Source organism: Cydia strobilella, chromosome 13 (genome assembly GCF_947568885.1).
Source record: "Cydia strobilella chromosome 13, ilCydStro3.1, whole genome shotgun sequence".
In the NCBI taxonomy this organism is placed as follows: Eukaryota; Metazoa; Arthropoda; class Insecta; order Lepidoptera; family Tortricidae; genus Cydia; species Cydia strobilella.
In genome coordinates, this window is record NC_086053.1 from 9,666,098 (window position 1) to 9,685,324 (window position 19,227).

A 19,227-nucleotide genomic window follows, 5' to 3' on the forward strand; every position below is an offset into this window, starting at 1 on the left:
TACATCAACAATGCGTATTATTTTTGAAACAATGTTGTTAAAAAACAACAGCATAATTTTTATTTTTATAAAGGAGCAGTTTTACTAATAATACAATCCATTTTTTTACTTATGCCAAAAAAACCGAGCTTCTTGTTACCACATTGTGATGTTGCAAAAACGTCAGCAAACAAAGAGTGTGTAAATTTAACTAGTGTTTATTATGAACCGCAAAACAAACTACAGGATAAAATGTGCAAATAGTGGGCCGTGGATAGGCAAACTTGTGCAAATATGCATATTATGGGCGTCAATGTAGAACTAAGAAAGGCAGGACATTTATCTGACTTTAAATATTATGAATCTGGTTTCACTTGAGTTTGTCAAAAAATCATTTTATCCATATAAGTACATTTCTACTAATACATACAGGATGGTTTTCTTATTGAGTCAGTGAGGGCAGCTACCAGATCCCGTGCTGTTACGCGAAAACGGTTTCAGAGGACCTTCCCTCGATTTCAAATTAATGAAGATTGGCGTTTACAGATTTTGGAAAAACATACAGGTTGCGAGAAAAAGGTCATTTTTGACAAACCTTTTTTTTGACGCCAATCGATTCCATTCCTATCCAGAATCAAAAGCTTGTATGAGACCAAAAAAAAAATCGGCTAGAAAAGCCACAAATCGAGGAAAAGTTTTCCCATGCAATTTGTATGAAAATGAAAACTTTTATTTTTCTCATGCTATTTTTTTATGCCAGTCGATTCCATTCCTATCCAGTGTCAATAGTTTCCTAGGGGTCAACTTACGGTAATGTACTAAACAGCCACAAATTAAAGAAAACTTTTTTCTATGGAGAAACCGTGAAATTTTATTCAAGTTTTTCTATCTCGCCAATCAGTCCTGTTATGTTTAAGGACCACAATACTGTATGTTGTAGGGCCCTATGGTGATATGTGGCTGCCGATAAAAGTAGAGGATCTTCACACGTAGACCATCACGTGGTTCGCAAAGGCGCTTCTGGATTTATGTAAGTTTGACCTCTCATATTATCTCAGCTACATACCTTAATTATGGGTGTTTATTTAGTCACCTGCAATAATTTACGGGGTGAATTACCATACTAGCTTTTGCCCGCGACTTCGTCTGCGTGGAATTAGTAATTTACTACTAATTTCACACTTACTACCATTTGTCCTTCCCCGGGACTCAAACTATCTCTATGACAAATTTGAACTAAATCCGTTCAGTGGTTTAAACGTGAAGAGGTAACAGACAGACACACTTCCGCATTTATATTATTAAGTATGGATAGTATGGAAGTATGGATATTAGAAATGTACCTAAAATGTAATTTACTTTGCCTTGTTGTTTGTAATTTTCAAGGCGCAATATAATTATCTAGTCGCTGATTTGGGTTAGGCTAAGCACTTGTTGTTGTAAATTCAAACAAAATAACAACACCCAACTACTCCGTGATTTATTACTTATTTTATCAACTTACAAAACTTTGTTTAGTTTACTATTATAAGTATTAGAACAATTTGAATTATTTCCAGAAAATATCACCGGTCGCCGTATGGCTCAGGCAGGCACCTGCCGGGCTGCCGCGGTAGCAGAGGACGCTGGTTCGTTTCCATCCTGGGGCACTGGAGGCCTTGGTCGCTTTTTCTTAGTATGACATTCATTTCAGTTTTTGTTTAGTTTGACATTAAATGTACATGTAAAACTTACAGTAATTTATTTGCGTATCCATCATTAACATCATTAACAAAAAACTTTTCTGTTCTATTATAAAAAATGTGTTTTCAATATGATTATATTAGGTATAGTCCTATGAGTATACAGAAATTACAGCGAGCTAGAGAAATATATTTTATTTCGTGTTTAAGATACTTTATTGTGTAGCAAAAGTAATAATGACTAGAAGCATGAAGATAAAAGTAACTCTCATTCATAAAAGTCACATTTGCAAACTTAAGTTCATAAGCTAGTGCCTAGTACAGTTCACTTTGATAGGCTTAAGCTTGATATTCCGGTTGTTAAAAAAATATACTTTAAGCAACGACACATTTTATTTATTACATTATAATCACATCGTATCTGAATAGTTATAGGTCTGTGTAATGGTAACACTCCAGCAATAAATAAAAGGGCACTGAAACAAAGCTCTATTTGATTTGCAAGCACACGTCCCATACTATAGACCGTTGATGTGTTCCACATTGCACCACAGGTGTTGGCATTAAATTAATATCGTTTTAATTCATTATTATATTTTTACAAATAGCGAAGATTTTTCGTTTTTCAACTTTGATACAAAGGCGAAAAGTGAGAAACCATTGCTTTATTATTGGAAAAGGTCAGGTTTAAAAGTATTAAGTTCAGAATGGTTATAGGTTTGGTTCAGACGTTTTAGTCTTGTTGTTATTAATTTAGAGTTATGTTATAATGCAGCACGACTTTTGCCTAATATATACCAATATTATACCTTTAATTTTCATTAGCGCATTTTCATTAGAAATCTTTTTGAAAAATAAATGACATGGTAATATATAGTAGGTAATTACGAATCTTAGGTGCATTTAAGTAAAACCGTAAGTAATCTGGGTCTGCCAGTAACAGACACTAGTCATATCAAGCTTAGAAACAAATTAAAAGTGGAAAAAATTACTTGACTTGACTTGAACCCACGACTACTGGATCGCTGTATTGGGTAAGGTCTTGGTAGCTCAGATGGCAGGACACTGGGCTAGCGATCCAGTGGTCGTGGGTTCAAGTCCCATCCAAGACAGTGAATTTTTCCGCTTTTAATTTTTTTCTAAGCTTAATAGCATCGTTCGCGTTTCTGTTTGATACAAAATTAAACTAGTCATATCTTTAGGATTCCGTATTTAAAGAATGTTATATTCATTCATTTATCCGTTGTACAAAACACAAGGTTGTATCTCGGGTACAATAGGAAACATACCAGCTATAAAGGGGAGTTATTGGTATCATGGCAATAAAAAAATATTTGGCGCATAGGTTTTTGCCACCACGATAAATCCTCGGACGGATCCATTGTTATCAGTTGTATTGTGGAGTGCATACGTTTCGATATTTCCGAACATTTTTTTTATTAATTGAAAAGCGGTTTACGCGGTTATGATTCCGTACGCTGGATATTAAATAAAAATCTTGAAAAATACAATTTTGAGTGGTTTAATTTTGCTTAGCATCCTTGCAAACAAATATGTAGCGGGTGCGCACTAAGCTAATAGTTTTGCTGACTGCCTATATTAATAATGATGATGATTATAAAATGTTATTTGTACTGGAATAGTTACAGTTCAACGATCGACCTATTGAAACCTAAAATCTAAATTATGTATTAAGAATTTTTAAAGTTTTTGGGTTTGAAAGAATTTGGTCTTTGCATGCTGTAGTTGGTCTTTGCATGCTGTAGTTAGTAGTCACTCGTGTGAGCTGTCGTCTGTTGGTAGCAAGTTGCTCATTGCTGCTTGTCATTTTTAATCAACAATGACAAGTTACCTATAATACCTAAATGTTTGTATCGCCTTACCTTCGGAACTATTAAGGCATGCTCAATGACACTTTAAAATACAATAAACACACATAACCTGACTGATTTACTTCACACTATTTATCTTAGCCAGCAATTTAAAAAGGAACAATAAGCCACACGCGACTGCGTAGCCTAACGACGCCTCCGACAACCCGCCGCTTCCTGCGCCTTATTAAATTGGAAATCGACGAACTGTGAATCCGGCTTCGTATGTTAATGTTAGTGGCACTAACTTAGTGCGTAACGCGTACTAGACACACTCATCTTGCCCCAAACCTTATAATGCTGCCTTCATACGGGTGCAGGAGAGTGGACAGAAGTGATACAATTAGAACCAGCGCGTTCAAGGCAAAAAAGTTCTGCCAGGACAGCAGTTAAGCAGGACCAGTTAAAAGCCAGCGCGTCCAGTTTTTCGGGAGTTGCCTTCCGCCATTACATTTTTAATAGATTAGGTATCTGGCCTCGTGAGAACGCGAATGTAGTGCGTGAAAGGGGTAAGCAGGACAGTGTAGTAGCATGGATGTTTTTGTTGATGTGATGTCGAAGGTCAAATTCGGAGCTAATTTGACCTTCGGAGTTTACAAACAGGTAGGAACGAGTAAGCATATTTGACGCGCCGTGACTGCTACTTCTATTTACGAAAGTATCTGACATGGATAGGTCATCATGCATTTGAATTTACGAATTAAAATTGTTTCAGACGAAGAGCGTTTAAGTGACATTTCTCTTAAATTGATATCATTGAGAAATAAAATAATGTAAATTTAATCGAGACTGCGTTTACTAAATCTAATTAATATTCTTTGCTATTCTTTCTTTTAGTATAATATTCTTGTAAGGGCCACTTACACCATCCCACTAACCCGGGGTTAACCCGTTAAATCGTTAACCATGGTAACCATTGTAACTCCAGGTTTATCCGGTTAACCCCGGGTTAGTGGGATGGTGTAAGTGGCACTAAGACGAATAATTTTATTAAGGTGTGCCATTGCAAACACTTCTTGGGAAATTAGTAATTTAGTTAGAAGTTAGCCCTTAGTTAATTAACAAATTGCTACGAAGCCTAGAGTAAATTAGAAGCAAATAACCGTTGCTCAACAATCCGAAATATTAAGGAAATGCTATAATAAAGCTAATTGAAATGAACCTTTTTGATGTTGCCTTGGAAATAGATAAAAAAAAACCTTCTGTAAGTAGCATGCTTAGAATTGACATGGATTTGGGTTCTTGTTGATTCACCAGATAAACCTACATGACTCTTCATAATTTTGTCAGGCCGTGTTTAAGTATTTACTTACGTATAAGTAAATACAGATACACATAGTATCCTACTTTTGATGCTGAGTGTACTTACATCAGATCACACGATAAAAGTTCGTTTAAGCCCAGATGCCAGTGTCCCAGTTTTTATGGGTCACTAACGAGTAAAAACCCCCTGCACTCCATCGCCGTTGGAAACCAACAAAAACGTCACTTAGGAGACTATAACATTTATAACCTCCGTCCCAATTTCGTGATTAAATTTTCTGCCAACAAAGATACAAAAATCAACTTTACTTCATTTAGGATAATACTGATAAATGATTGGCAAAAACTTACACCTAAAGGCAAATCGGAATGCGGTCGGTTTCGGTGCTTCGTCCGTAGTTGATATCTCTACTTCGTTATACAAAAATTGCACGTATATCTATTCGTTTAAGGTAGCTTAAAGGAGTGTGTAGAATTGTTGTGAGCGAAGGGTTTTGCGAGGGGATTGCACCGGAAGGAAGCTCTTTGATTGCCACGTGCCGTTCCAGGTGTGGGATTTTTTGTGGCGAAGGGCGAAATTACTTTATTTCGATGTTTGTTTAACTTTGCGACTTTCACGTCCAGATGGTGTTGCTTTTCTTTGCATTAAGATAAGATAGGGCCCTATTTATTAAATCAGTCCTACTTTATTTACATAATTATTAATTATACATATGCTATGCTATTATGTACAAATTATCGCTTTATGTCTTAATAATTCTTGTTTCTTTCGTGTTTTTCCTTGAGCAAACTGTACGAATGATTTTTGAGGATATTGGGGTACAGTGCAATACAACATTCTTACTACCTTGGATGTAATATGCCTTAACAAGTTGTGAGACTGAAAGCAAAACATTTATATTAAATAATTTTACGGTTTAGACTCACTTGTTTTAGTCACTCGCGCGCAAATTATTTAATGTTAGTATGTCTCACAACAGTTTAAATTCGATTAAAACATTTATATGTAAGAAGCAACAGACTAAGTCAAAATGATCTAAACCTGAATATAATTTCATCATTTTGAACACCAAGGTCAACATTCTTTTCGTTGTCTTGTTTTGATTTGACCCACCTACCTATCACGTTTCAATGATTTTGTATGTTTGAATATTACATTTCTATCTGTTTATAGTTTGCCTTTATTGACTTTAATGATTGTGCTGCTTAGATAGTTTTTCACAACCTAATAACAGCAGCTAACGATTCTTTATCTATACATATATTATATAACAAAGTCCCCCGCCGCGTCTGTCTGTCTGTCTGTATGTTCGCGATAAACTCGAAACAACTGAATAAATTTTCATGCTGTTTTCTTTTCACCTATCAATAGAACAGATTAGAATAATTTATTCGCAAGAATATTAATTATGTACAAAGGCGTCCTTATGAATTAGAGCGATTTTTAGGGTTCCGTACCTCAAAAGAAAAAAAAACGGAACCCTTATAGGATCACTCGTGCGTCTGTCTGTCCGTCTGTCACAGCCTAATTTCTCCGAAACTACTGGACCAATTAAGATGAAATTTGGTATACATATTTAAGTTTGTGACCCAAAGACGGACATGTAACGTAAACAAATGAATTTTAAACATGGGGGCCACTTTTGGGGGGTAAATGAGAAAATAAAAAAAATAAAAAACAAACTACATCGTGTTACATATCAAATGAAAGAGCTCATTGTTTGAATCTCAAATATATATTTTTTATAATTTTACGATAAACAATTTAGAAGTTAGTCAAGAAAATAGGCAAAAAATGACCATTCCTCCCCTTTATATCCGAAACTAGTGGGTCTAAACCTTTAATACTTTTTATTTTTTAGGCCTGTTAAAAATGATAGTTTGAAAAGAAATCGTGGAAAGTATGTTTAATTTGGTAATAAGTACACACGACTAATAGGATGTAAGGTAATAGGTACTTACTGAATTGATGCTTAATGTTCCTTAAAGAAATTACTTTCTTAGAAAATAAGACACGTGTTCAAATATTTTACTGCAATTTAATGAGGCGTGCATTCTTGTGATGTGGAACGTTAACAATGTTACGACGTTCATAATATTCACTATATTGTTAAGGAGTGTTTTCTTTTATTCCTTATTATTGTAAAAACTGAGAAATAATATTAATACTATTAATTTAATAGGTTATAATGACACGAAACGCGATATTTATTTATTTATATTCGGACGTAACGTTACAATACAAAAGAGAAATACACCTCACATTATACCTCCAATAATAAATTCATTTATCATTTGAAATAGCTAGAAAGACGTTTTATACATTGAAACTGATGTCGATTGTTACGCCATCTAGTTATTAAATAGATTATTTATTTAACGCAATCCGTTCGTAATCAAACTTGTTCTTTACAACAGACAGATGGCATTACATTAACGTTTGAAACTTTGAAACACATTTTATTAGGTACAAATTTCCTGTAAGTGGAAATTTTGATGTAAAAATACAATTTCCGTAAAATAATCCTGCATAAGGGTATAATTAGGTACTTACGTGCTTGATGGTTGCTTAATTGATTTTTATCAATAGGTGCTAATTTAAAATTGTATACAATAGTAAACACTATAATTCTTTAGTAATTATCCCCGGTTTAAGTACATAAAGCGGGGCGCGTTGTTTAATCCCAGGAACGAGATTAATTTTGAATCGTCTATTCGCAAAAGTTGTACTTGACTGCGAGCTTGTGCCAGCATAAAGATGCTCTATCATTTGTGGAAACCATACACAATCAGGGGTAGGAATAAACTGGTTTGACTTTATCGATATGATCAGTAAGCAAAATTAATTACAAACCTAAGCCGGGGATTTGATCGCGCTCAAACTTTTCAGCGTCGACTTTCGTGGTTTCGGTGTCGTATCGCTGGGGTTCCATCCCTAATCTAAAGCTCCTAAATTGCTGTAGTTACAATTGAGATAGTTCGGTTGTTCGATAAAATATGCTCCATGTTATTCTGATTATGCTTTGTGGCTACCTTAGTTTGGTGACAGGTTGACTTTTTGCGTCCAAATCGTATTCTATGAAGTATTACATGTGGAACTACTATGTAATATACGTACTTATAAACCTTTTGATGGGCGAGGCCATCTAGAATCTGATCGAGCTATAAGACGACCGAGACTAAAATCTTCTGGGTAAAGGTAGAATCCCATCTCCTAACAATACCCTCTTTCCAACACACTCTTCCCGTCTAAATGTTTTTTTTTTTTCTATCCATTTACCCCTACTTTTAATGGCGCCTAAGCCTCAATTCGTGACCCATTTGGAATAACATCTTAGGCTAGGTCGTTCGGTCCTAGGTAAACACTACCGTTTGGGCTGTTTATTTATTTTTACGACCGCAAAATTGGACCTAAAATAAGGCTAAATAAATAAGATTAAAAAGTTTATGTGAACATAGACCTGTATTTTTTATTATTATTTAGACAAAAAAATATCAGCGTTTATTTGTTCAAAGATCATCCTATTATAATGTAATGTTTGTCGCAACCGTATTTTTACTGGGTGGTATGCGGAGTGAAATCTGGACAAAGGTTTGAACATGTAAGAAGTAAACAAAAAATAAACTGAAATTATATCTAACTGCCAATTTAAACTCTATACACGGTGGCTAAAAAACAAGTGCATTCCCGTTACCAGGGAGGTTTTGGGATTATACTGAGCAACTTTTACTATAGGACCAACCCCGAAATCGCGAAAAAAATTTAGGCTGTTTCATACATTTTGGCTGGTCCATTTTCTATGAGAGGGTTTTTTTTTTTGCGATTTCGTGGTTGGTCCCATTTGCTCAGTATGATCCCAAAACCTCCCTGGAAACGGGAATGCACTTATTTTTTGCCATCCTGTATATCTCTGTCAATTAATCGGGTAAGTTTCATGGGCATTGGATTTTTTTCTTGAAATTAAGGTCAATCTAGAAGAACACCGTCGCGAAACTGTATGTAATTTATTTACCTAGTATTATTTCCCTATGTCCGAAAGCGAAGATAGTGGAACATTTTGTGGAAGCGGGTTAGAGCTGAAGGTATGTTTATAATATTATTGCATCCTTTTTCTTTAAAAAAATCTACCGCTAGAAAGTCTGATTTAGGGAAACATTCCAGCAATAGCTAGTTTTCTGGGAGAGATCGATTAAAGAAAATGAAGGCCCGCTGAGTCACAAAATCTTACAGAGAGGTCACGAGAACATTCAAATGTGGCAGTAACACTGTTTCAAAATATCTTGAAGATATGGGCATCGGCAAAACGTTCAAGAGAAGTTAAGCCCACCGTCTCCGAAAATAAATGAAAAATAACTGAAAATGCGGGCGTCATACGGTCAAAAATGTAAAAAAACAGCTGTTTTTGCCTAATGGGATTTATGGATGATATGATTGTCACTTAAAATGGAAATTAATGGCAATGTAACTATTATTTTAAGAAAACCAATGGTCCAAAAGACGAGAATGTGAAATATGTCGAGCATACGAAGTTTCCTAAAAAAATTGTAACTAAATAAAATGCCAACATTTGTGTTTACGACACCCATGGCTTTAAACCTTAACACGTTCACGGACAGTCCGTCAAGAGACGAGGGTCTTCCTCGTGATATGGCACCACGGCTGAAGCCGATGATTTTTACTTTGACAAAACCGCAATCCCGTCCACAGACGCTGGATTTCACTACTCAAGGGTCATTTTTGCTCAAAATTTACATAAAATGCACTATTCATTGATGTTTTGAAGCTGGCAGAAACAACAGAAATTGTCATTTAGAATACCACGCAAAACAATGGTTTTTTCGCCACTACATTTAATTGTAAAGTTAATTCGATTTATATACTTTGTTTCACAGTTACTTTTTCACTAGTATTTTATTGAAAATACGAAAAAAAAACTTTAATTTATTTTAGGTGTTTGTTTTAAAAGAAAATTGAATTGTTCCGTCTATTGCTATTTAATAATTATTATTTTTTTAAACTATTGCACAAGCAAAGAAAAATGTACAAATGGCGGACTTAATGCCAAAAGGCATTCTCTACCAGTCAACCATTAGGTCAAACAGAGACATAAATGTTGGTGCAGGATAGATTCATAAATTATAACGAGAAATAGAACCAAAAAAAAAAAGTCAAATATTATGTATATATATATATATATATATATAAACATAATAAAGTAAACTAACAAAATTATGATTAAATACTAATACTTATATGATATATAAAAGATAAACTAATACATATTAGTACATACAAGATGGAGAACATTATTTAAATTCTTCTGACAGAAGATGCTTGCGGAGTAGACGCTTAAAAACAGGCTTGCTTGGGGCTTGTCGAATCGAGAGAGGGAGGGAATTCCAGAGACGGATTGCCTCAACGGCGAAAGAGTTGGACATAAAACCAGTACGGTGAGAAGGGATGGAGAGTTTGAGTAAGCGTGAGGAACGCAGTTTACAGCCTGGACGGGGGGCGACGGCGGGGGCGGTGTAGAAGGCTCGAACAAGATGGAAAATAATATACTCAGGATTCTAAGGGACCTACGCCGACGGATGGAAAGCCAGTTGAGCTGACGTCGATAGAAAGAAACATGGTCGTATTTGCGAAGGCCGAAAATAAAAGGTATGCCATTAATAATGAGACGGCCAAGTTTATTGAGGTACACCTGCGAGATATTAGTCATGCATACGTAATATAACATAAAATTCCTTTATCATTTGCTTAATTTTTTTTTTATTTTTCAACAAAAACCTTCAACTTGGCAGTGTATGTTTATTTGCCTTATTCTGAAAAAAAAACCATGTATGTCACCATGTTTTTTTTCCAGAATAAGGCAAATAATTTTTTTATTAATTTTTTTCATGATTTATTAGACCCATCTAACTTCATTAAATATATTTTCGCCTGCCAAATTAAGGGTTAAAGTACCACAACTGCCTACTTATTTAACATTACTTATCTTGCATGTAACGTTGTTAAATACATTATAAAGAACATGAAAATTTATAAAAAATCATCATGTTGTTTTTATTTAATACGACGTTTTATTACTTTAAGAGAATGTTTAATTAAAATAAACCGACAACAAAACCGACCGGCAAAAGTTTGTTGCCGGTCCCATATTGGGATAGCCTCCTACAATTTAGGAGGGAATTAAATCTTCTCGGGTCCGAGGTGTAGGGTTGGAGCCGGCGTAGTTTTTAGCCTTATGAACCGATTTTGCATGTACAACCAGCCTTAAAGTTTATAGTCTATGATGGTTCATTATTTTTAGTATGTGGGTATTTTTGCATTTTGTAGTTTTCCTCAGTCACCCGTTGACCACGAACGCTGTAAAGAGTTCGAAACGTCGGGATGTATTATAAATTCAATATACGCGATATAATCCGTTTTCATAGTTTTATTTCATGAGTAACTATCGCGGTAACCGAAGACAATATTAAGAATGTTTAATTATTTTAGGTAGGGTTACGTCTCTTATTGGTCATGCAGAGTTACCGAAACCGATGTCCTTGCATGGGTAGATACCTACATTTTAGGAAGATTACGAGTTTTTAAGTAAGAAGAAATTCTGCTCATACAACCGAAGTTTTGGAAAACAAAATTAATAACGAACAAAATCTATACTTTTAATTGGTAACAAAAATAGCGTCTCTTTTCTGAACTTTTAATTAAAACTTCAAAAGTTATGAACCCGACTTTTCTTATCACAGAATTTATAAGGAGCGACTCCGCCAGAAATAGTCTACGATAATAATTTGGATTTAATTGGTTACTGTCAAACTGTCATATTATGAATAAGTAGGTCTAGTAAGTTTTTTACAAATATTTCAAATTACAAATACTAATTACTCAATAAGACGATACTAAGGAACTTCTTAAGGTGGCATCTTCATTCTTTACCAGCCAGCTTGATGGTATAAAGCTTGAAGTGGCTTGAACACGCCAAAACGTTGGCACATAAAATTAAAAATAAATAGAAAATAAAGGTCTCCTGGAGCGAAATATATATTGAAATTAGTTGAAAAGATTAGTTTATCATGCTAATGTACTAGACTTTCATTTCAGCCTCAGGATTTGACATGTCACAGACTTTGTGATGACCAGGACACAGGTACTTTGCACGACATGATTACCATATGTTAAAGTAGTCCAAGCCAGTTATTTGCGGATTAGTTGATAATATAACGGCAACAGGTCCTCCAGGTTAACCTCCAGCACAGCGAATCTGCAACGGCTCAACTTCGAAAATGGCTGGAGGTTAACCCAACATCCATAGCCCTGATCCAGGAGCCGTGGATCAGGAACACACGCATAAACGGCCTTTGTAACACCGGAGGTAATTTATTTTATAACACACAATACAAACCCAGAACTTGCATATACATATCTCGTAACATAATGGCACAACCACTAACTCAATTCTGTTCCAGAGACGTGTGTGCCATAAAACTCCTCAGAACACAAAACTCAAATCTACCGGAGATAGTCCTGGCGTCCACCTACATGGCGGCCGAGGACGAACCACCTCCAGTGGAGATGAACAACCTCATACGCTACTGCGAACGAGAAAGGCTCGAGCTGGTCATATCTGCAGACTGCAACGGCCATCACAACCTATGGGGAATGGAAACCAACAACAAAAGAGGTAACGATATTGTTGAATACCTTATGTCAACTAACCTAGATATATTAAACACAGGATCCAAACCAACCTTTGTCACTCGTAGATGTAATACTATAATTGACATTACTCTAAGCACAGGACTGGCAGCTCAACACATATCCAACTGGCACGTGTCGGACGAGCTATCCTGCTCCGACCACAGATGGATTCGGTACGACCTAACAGCCGACACACAGACACCCACACCTAGAAGAAACCCGAGACGCACGGACATACCGGCGTACAAGGAACTTCTGGAAGGTAAACTAGACAATAACACACACACAGACAGACCTAGCAATACAAAGGAGTTGGAGGAACAGGTAAACTTACTTATTAAGAACATTACCGATAGCTACGAAAACACATGTCCACTATCGACCTCATCAGCTAGAGGGAAAAGCAGTAACAACAACAGCTGGTGGGGACCGGAGTTGGACCGAATGAGAACAAAAATGAGAAGGTTACTTAACAGAGCAATGAACACAAGAGCTGAAGAGGACTGGGATAAGTACAAAACAGCTAAAACAGACTATAAGAAAAGACTGAGATACAGAAAATCAGCCACATGGCGGAATTTCTGCGATAACATATCCACTGTAACACAGGCAAACAGAACAAGGAAAATCCTTGCAGACCAACCAAGGCAACTACTGGGCACCCTGAGGAGACAGGATAATAGCACCACCAGTAGCCCAGCAGAGACAGAAAGGCTACTGGTTGAGACCCACTTCCCAGGATGCAAGGTAGTAAATGAGCAAGACCCGGAACAACAAATCCAACTGAAAGAGAATGGAAGACAGCAGAACGCATAACAGAACATAGCAAAACGACCTGGGCGGTAAATAGTTTTGATAACTTTAAATCGCCGGGAACAGACGGAATCTACCCAGCCCTACTAAAGTGGGGAGGACACACACTAATAAAACATCTATCCAATCTACTGTGCAGCTGTATAGCCTTTAGGTATATACCACAGAAATGGAGGGAAGTGAAAGTGATTTTCCTACCAAAACCAGGAAAAACCGATTATTCGGATCCTAAGTCTTTCAGACCAATCAGCCTAACGTCCTTCATGCTAAAAACACTAGAAAGATTATGTGACAGAGAACTGAAGGACACGGCTCTAAAAAACATAGCAATCCATCCAAACCAACACGCCTACAGTCAAGGTAAATCAACTGACTCAGCTCTCCATGCTGTAGTAAGCAACATAGAGAATGCGTTAGCGAGGAAAAACTCCTGTCTAGGCACCTTCATCGACATAGAGGGAGCCTTTGACAAGACCAATTTCAGCAGCATTCAACAAGCATTACATAGACATGGAACCAATCCGCTCATAATCGAATGGATAATGAATATGCTAAGACAGAGAATAATAAGACTAACCGAAAATCAAAATCACCAGGCACTAGTCATGAGAGGATGCCCCCAGGGAGGAGTACTCTCACCATTGCTTTGGAACCTGGTTGTAAACGATTTGATAACAAAACTAAACAACAAACACTTTATGACTATAGGGTACGCAGATGACTTAGTAATACTAATCAGCGGCCTAGTAATAAGCACACTGTGCGATCTCACACAGACAGCACTGAGAATAGTAGAGAAATGGTGCAAGGAGAATGACCTATCGGTAAACCCAAAAAAGACCGACACAATTCTCTTCACACACAAACGAAAACTGGGTACATATGCAATGCCAACACTTTTTGGCACAAAACTGACACTTTCAAAGGACGTAAAGTATCTAGGCATAATCCTGGACGATAAACTGAACTGGAACAAACACCTGGACAATAAACTGAACAAAGCAACAGTAGCCTTTTGGCAATGCCGGAGGATGGTGGGAAAAAGATGGGGACTTGCCCCTCACATTATACTGTGGCTGTACAAAATGGTAGTAATGCCAATGATCAGCTACGGCGCGGTGGTATGGTGGCCCCGCACCCAGCTAACTACAGTAATAGACAAACTAAATAAAACACAAAGACTAGCATGTGTGGCTGCAACGGGCTGCATGAGAACTACTCCGACTGCGGCTCTAGAAATAATGCTAGGACTCCTGCCACTACACATATACATACAGAAAGAAGCGGCTGCCACAGCTCTTCGTTTGAAAAATCTAAACCTATGGACATCTTTCAGCTCATCGCACAAAAAGATCTATGAAAATACGATCTTAAAACTGCCCATGCTGGAAGCGCCCATCGACAAAATACCAAAAACTATGATCTTCTGGAAAGATTACGCCATATCGTTAATAGAAGATCCGAAAGAAGGACTAAACCAAATAAACCTAAGAATATTCACAGATGGCTCAAAGACAAACGAAGGGACAGGATGTGGTGTCTTCTCAGAGGACCTGAACATACACATCACAAAGTCCCTTGGTGAACACAATACGGTATTCCAAGCTGAATGTTTAGGAATAATAGAAGCTTGCAATGCTATTACAAGACGACAAGTAAAACACGAAACCATACTAATACTGTCAGACAGTAAATCGGTACTACAAGCGCTATGCAGCGACAAACTTACTTCAGAGCTTATACTTGAATGTCATCGAAGCCTCACTGAAGTGAGCAAAGAAGGCAACAAAGTAACAGTACAATGGATAAAGGGGCATAGTGGATCAAGAGGAAACGATGCAGCGGATGAACTGGCCAGGAAAGGTTCAGAAACACCGGCATATGGACCCGAGCCAATCATGCCCCTACCAATATCCTACATACACAACCAGCTAGAACAACATCACAGACAACTGCACAACAAGTACTGGAATGAAATGAAGACATGCAGGCAAACCAAAGAAATTCTACCGGAACTGAACCACAAACTTACCAAAATATTACTGAAAACACCAAGAAGCCAACTACGTAAAATAGTAGGATTAATAACAGGACATAACACACTAAACAAACACCTACATATTATGGGTAAAACGGACAGCCCCATGTGCAGAGCGTGCATGGCAGAAGAAGAAACAACAAAACATATTCTCCTAGACTGTAAACAGGTAGAAGTATATAGGAGCAAATACCTAGGGAATCCATGCACACTAAAGGAAGCAACTAGCAACCTGAAGACCTTGCTAGGCTTCGTGGAGGAGCTGGGGTGGTTGGAGTAGCGCTACCTCGTTTCACGCAAAATAGGCACATTGGATGTCGAGTTGCGGAAAAATGCCCAGCAAAACTAACTAACTAACGGCAACAGGTGTCTTTTTCAAATATTCCTTGATATGGACCCAGTCCATTGCCATCCGCCTTGATTTAGAACCATCCGCCTAAAGTACCCTTTTGGCATTGCCAGCATGTCTATCGTGTTAATACCCCTTCGTCACTGTTATAGTGTAGTGACAACACGATGAATGCTACTACTACTAATAAGTAACTGTGGGCTGGGCTGTGACTTCTTATGTCCCTTATGCGAATCAATTAACGGCGATGCTTGATATAATCACAAGTAGCTTTCTAAACCTAATAATGGGGATACTTAGCATTATTTATATCTTGCAATAGAATAAGAATAAGAATAAGAATGATTTATTGCAGTACTGTGTACATTTGTAGATGGTAATCATGATACAATTTCAATTTGTTTCAACAGTTACCCATTTCGGGTATGCAATACTTAAGTAACTTATGAACTAAACTTAAAATAACATGCAATAGTACATTTCGATGCTAGTGCGGAAAGTATGTCATCACCTCACGAGGACGAGTGAAGAATGTCATATCCGCACGTGTATCGAACGACGTTTTTTAATACAGTTGCGAAAAAATAAGAAAAGCAACAAGTATTAAGGAATGGAATTCGAAACTTTTTATATTATTAATTCTGTGACATCATTGACATTGACATTATGAAGAGGTGTTTTTCTAGCTTTTATTCGACTAGAATAGATTTTGTTATTATTATTGAACCCACTTCAATGAAAGTTTTTTTTTTTCAAATGCATGTTCTAAGATAAGACAGAAACAATTGTAAATATTAAAACATTGTACTATTATTACCTAAATATCGTTATTTACGATTATTTGTGTATCGTATATTTATAAAAACAATATCGAATGTTGCCTTTGGAAACTTAAAACATTCTTGCAGTAAGAAAATACGCCTCTTCTTTGACAGGCGTTCCGTTCCATACAGACAACTTGTTAAAAACGGTTTTCCAACATTAAAAAATAAACGTGTTATAATACTTATAATGATGAAGAGGTAAGTAATAAAATATGAAATAGGTATTTATGTTGATTACGACGTTTAAAGGAAACTAATATAAACACTCATCAATAAGTAGTCATGAATTGAAACAAGTATAAATTTAAAAAATTGGAAAAGTAAAAAGCACTAGTTCACGAAAACCAACTTTCCGCACGCTAAACAGCCACGAAAAGTAGCACTTTTTGAGCAACTGTATTAAAAAGATATTTACAAATTAATTGCATTCCAATTAATATTCAAAATATTCTTTCAAACTATGCAATCTTTTGGAATGTATTAGCAACTCATACAAGTCAATGTTTTTATACTGTGTTATTGTTTGAAGTTTGTATTTATATACAATCCATCGTCTAACACTTAACACGCTCAAATTCGTTAAATATGATCAAACGTTTTTATACCCTACATTTTGCATACAAATTTCATTTAGCACCACTATTTTGGAGGCAGATAAGTTCTTGCTAGTTCTTAATCTAACTTGACTTCACTTTTTGTGCACAATTTTGAGATATTTCTACCTTTTTTGCAACATAACAAAAGATAGGTTTCGGTTTTTATGTAAGAACGCTGTATGTTCCTAGTTTCAATTTTTTCTCATTGCTATTGTGTAGTGTGTGTAGTATAGTGTTTTTCTACTTTCTGGTTGTCTTTCCATTCATTAACGTCTCCGCAATATTTCAAAAGCACAAAAACGAATCGATTCTTGATATATTAACATTTTCACAAGTTTCTTTAGCCTAATCGTATTTTCTAAGGCTTTTGGTGCAGTGATTTCGTTCCGTGACTCCGTCATTGTTTAAAGCTCATTATAATGAAAACGAATTATAGAATTGACAGCTATTGTGGTATCATATGTTGCTCATGCTATAGCGACTTTAATTTAAGTAAACAAAAAAAATTAACTACCCATGACAAAAATTATCAGCAAAAACCTGTGCCCACGTTTTAGCGTGTTCAAGCTTTACTTACCTACCCAATAGCAACAGGTAGTTAGGTAGTTGAAACATATTTGCAATTTTCTTGAGCTAACATCTTACTTCAGCGAACAAATATTGCAAGGTTTCTGTATAAACCACACTTTCAGCCTAACAACAAGGCCAAGCAGATAACTAACCCAGTATCAGTATCAAATACGCAAACTTAGCTCGTTACACGCACCAACTTTGACAAGACCTCCGCGTCCGCGCCGCGTCCCACCTTCTACAACTAGCAACTGGGTTTACATCCAAACGCTTGACGCTTGACAAAGCATAAGTGATGGGTTGAACAGGTATAAGGAACAATTAATACATTTGTCATGTAAAGCTGAAAAGAATAAAACTTATTCAAAATCAGTAGTGTCTTGATGTCAAATACCACTATAAGATGATGTCTCGTCAAAAGCTTTTTTAAACTTGAACAAAGTAATATCCACCTTAGTGACCTCTACGATTACACATAGTTGTTAGTACAAAACTTGAGAATCTTGAGATCAAGTTACATTAGCTAGAACAAAATTGGCTCGCCCCCGAAGAATCAACGGGAATACACAACAGAGGTCGTTTTACTCTAGTCGTTTTAAAGATACATTTTCTTCTACACGATATTTTCCCCTTCGCCTTCGGGGCTTCGGGGGTAAAGTGACGTTGTAACGAGAAGATGCCTTTGACAGCTTTATACCTTTGTCACGGATGACGGGGGAAAATTATAGGTGTCGACTGTCGATACATTTGCATTAATATCATAAGAATATCTAAAAGGGCTTGTCATTCACTGACGCGTTATTAAGGGAATTTAAGATGCAAGGTATTTACTTAAAATAAAATTAAATAAACATCAAACATTTATTCAGCAAATAGGCCACAGGGGCACTTTTACATGTCAATTTTTACAAACAATAAAATTAGCCCAAAATTACAAAAAGAAAAAAAAACAATTACATAAATATAAATGTCAAATTACACAAAAAAGCTAATAAAAAATATACAAACAACAGAAGTAATAAAATTGTTTAGAGATGTAAAAGTCTCTAGGTGTCAGAGATAAAATGTATATAATAATAAAAATTATTTATTTCAGATTTTAAAATTTCCAGTCGAGGCGTCCAGCTACCATCCTCAGGATGCTGTTACTGCTGCCTCTCACTCGTCTCAGCAAAGAGGCTACCCTTTTGCGTCTGATGGAATGGAAGCCGTCAGTGTGCGCCTCGGCAAACATGCCTGATGCACTACAGTGGCGAGGCAGCTTTAACAACATTCTGAATAATATTATTATTCAACTAATAACATAAAAACGCTTCGTATGCCTCACCCATAGAATGCAAGCCTTGGTCACCGGTTGACATCGTACGCTACGTTAAACGTCATATTGTATGGAATAACAGTAACATATCTACGGAAACATAAGACCTAATTATGTATAAAAATGTGAGAATGGCCCATGAATCAATCTAGGATTTAATCGCAATTCTCAAAAAATATATATGCGGTTATAAGCTAGCTAACTTCCACTATTCGTCCT

General features: G+C 36.3%; 2 protein-coding genes and 1 non-coding gene across 4 annotated transcripts in view; 2 read left to right on the top strand and 1 right to left on the bottom strand.

Annotated features, from left to right (window-relative positions):
• Positions 1-19,227, bottom strand: part of LOC134746644 (rap1 GTPase-activating protein 1) — a 382,127-nt gene that overhangs the window by 246,874 nt on the left and 116,026 nt on the right. The window lies entirely within an intron of this gene.
• Positions 2,701-2,773, top strand: Trnaa-agc (transfer RNA alanine (anticodon AGC)). Its single transcript has one exon. It is a non-coding gene; the product is annotated as a tRNA-Ala (tRNA).
• Positions 10,426-13,316, top strand: LOC134746868 (uncharacterized). Its single transcript, XM_063681442.1, has 3 exons — positions 10,426-10,457; positions 12,269-12,483; positions 12,601-13,316. Exons 1-3 carry the CDS (start codon positions 10,426-10,428, stop codon positions 13,314-13,316), a joined length of 963 nt encoding a protein of 320 aa, XP_063537512.1.

Coding starts and splice junctions, on each gene's coding strand:
- LOC134746868 (XM_063681442.1), top strand. CDS start 10,426: ATGGTCGTATTTGCGAAGGCCGAAAATAAAAG. Junction 10,458..12,268: donor GCGAAGGCCGAAAATAAAAG/GTATGCCATTAA, acceptor ATTCTGTTCCAG/AGACGTGTGTGCCATAAAAC. Junction 12,484..12,600: donor GGAAACCAACAACAAAAGAG/GTAACGATATTG, acceptor CTCTAAGCACAG/GACTGGCAGCTCAACACATA.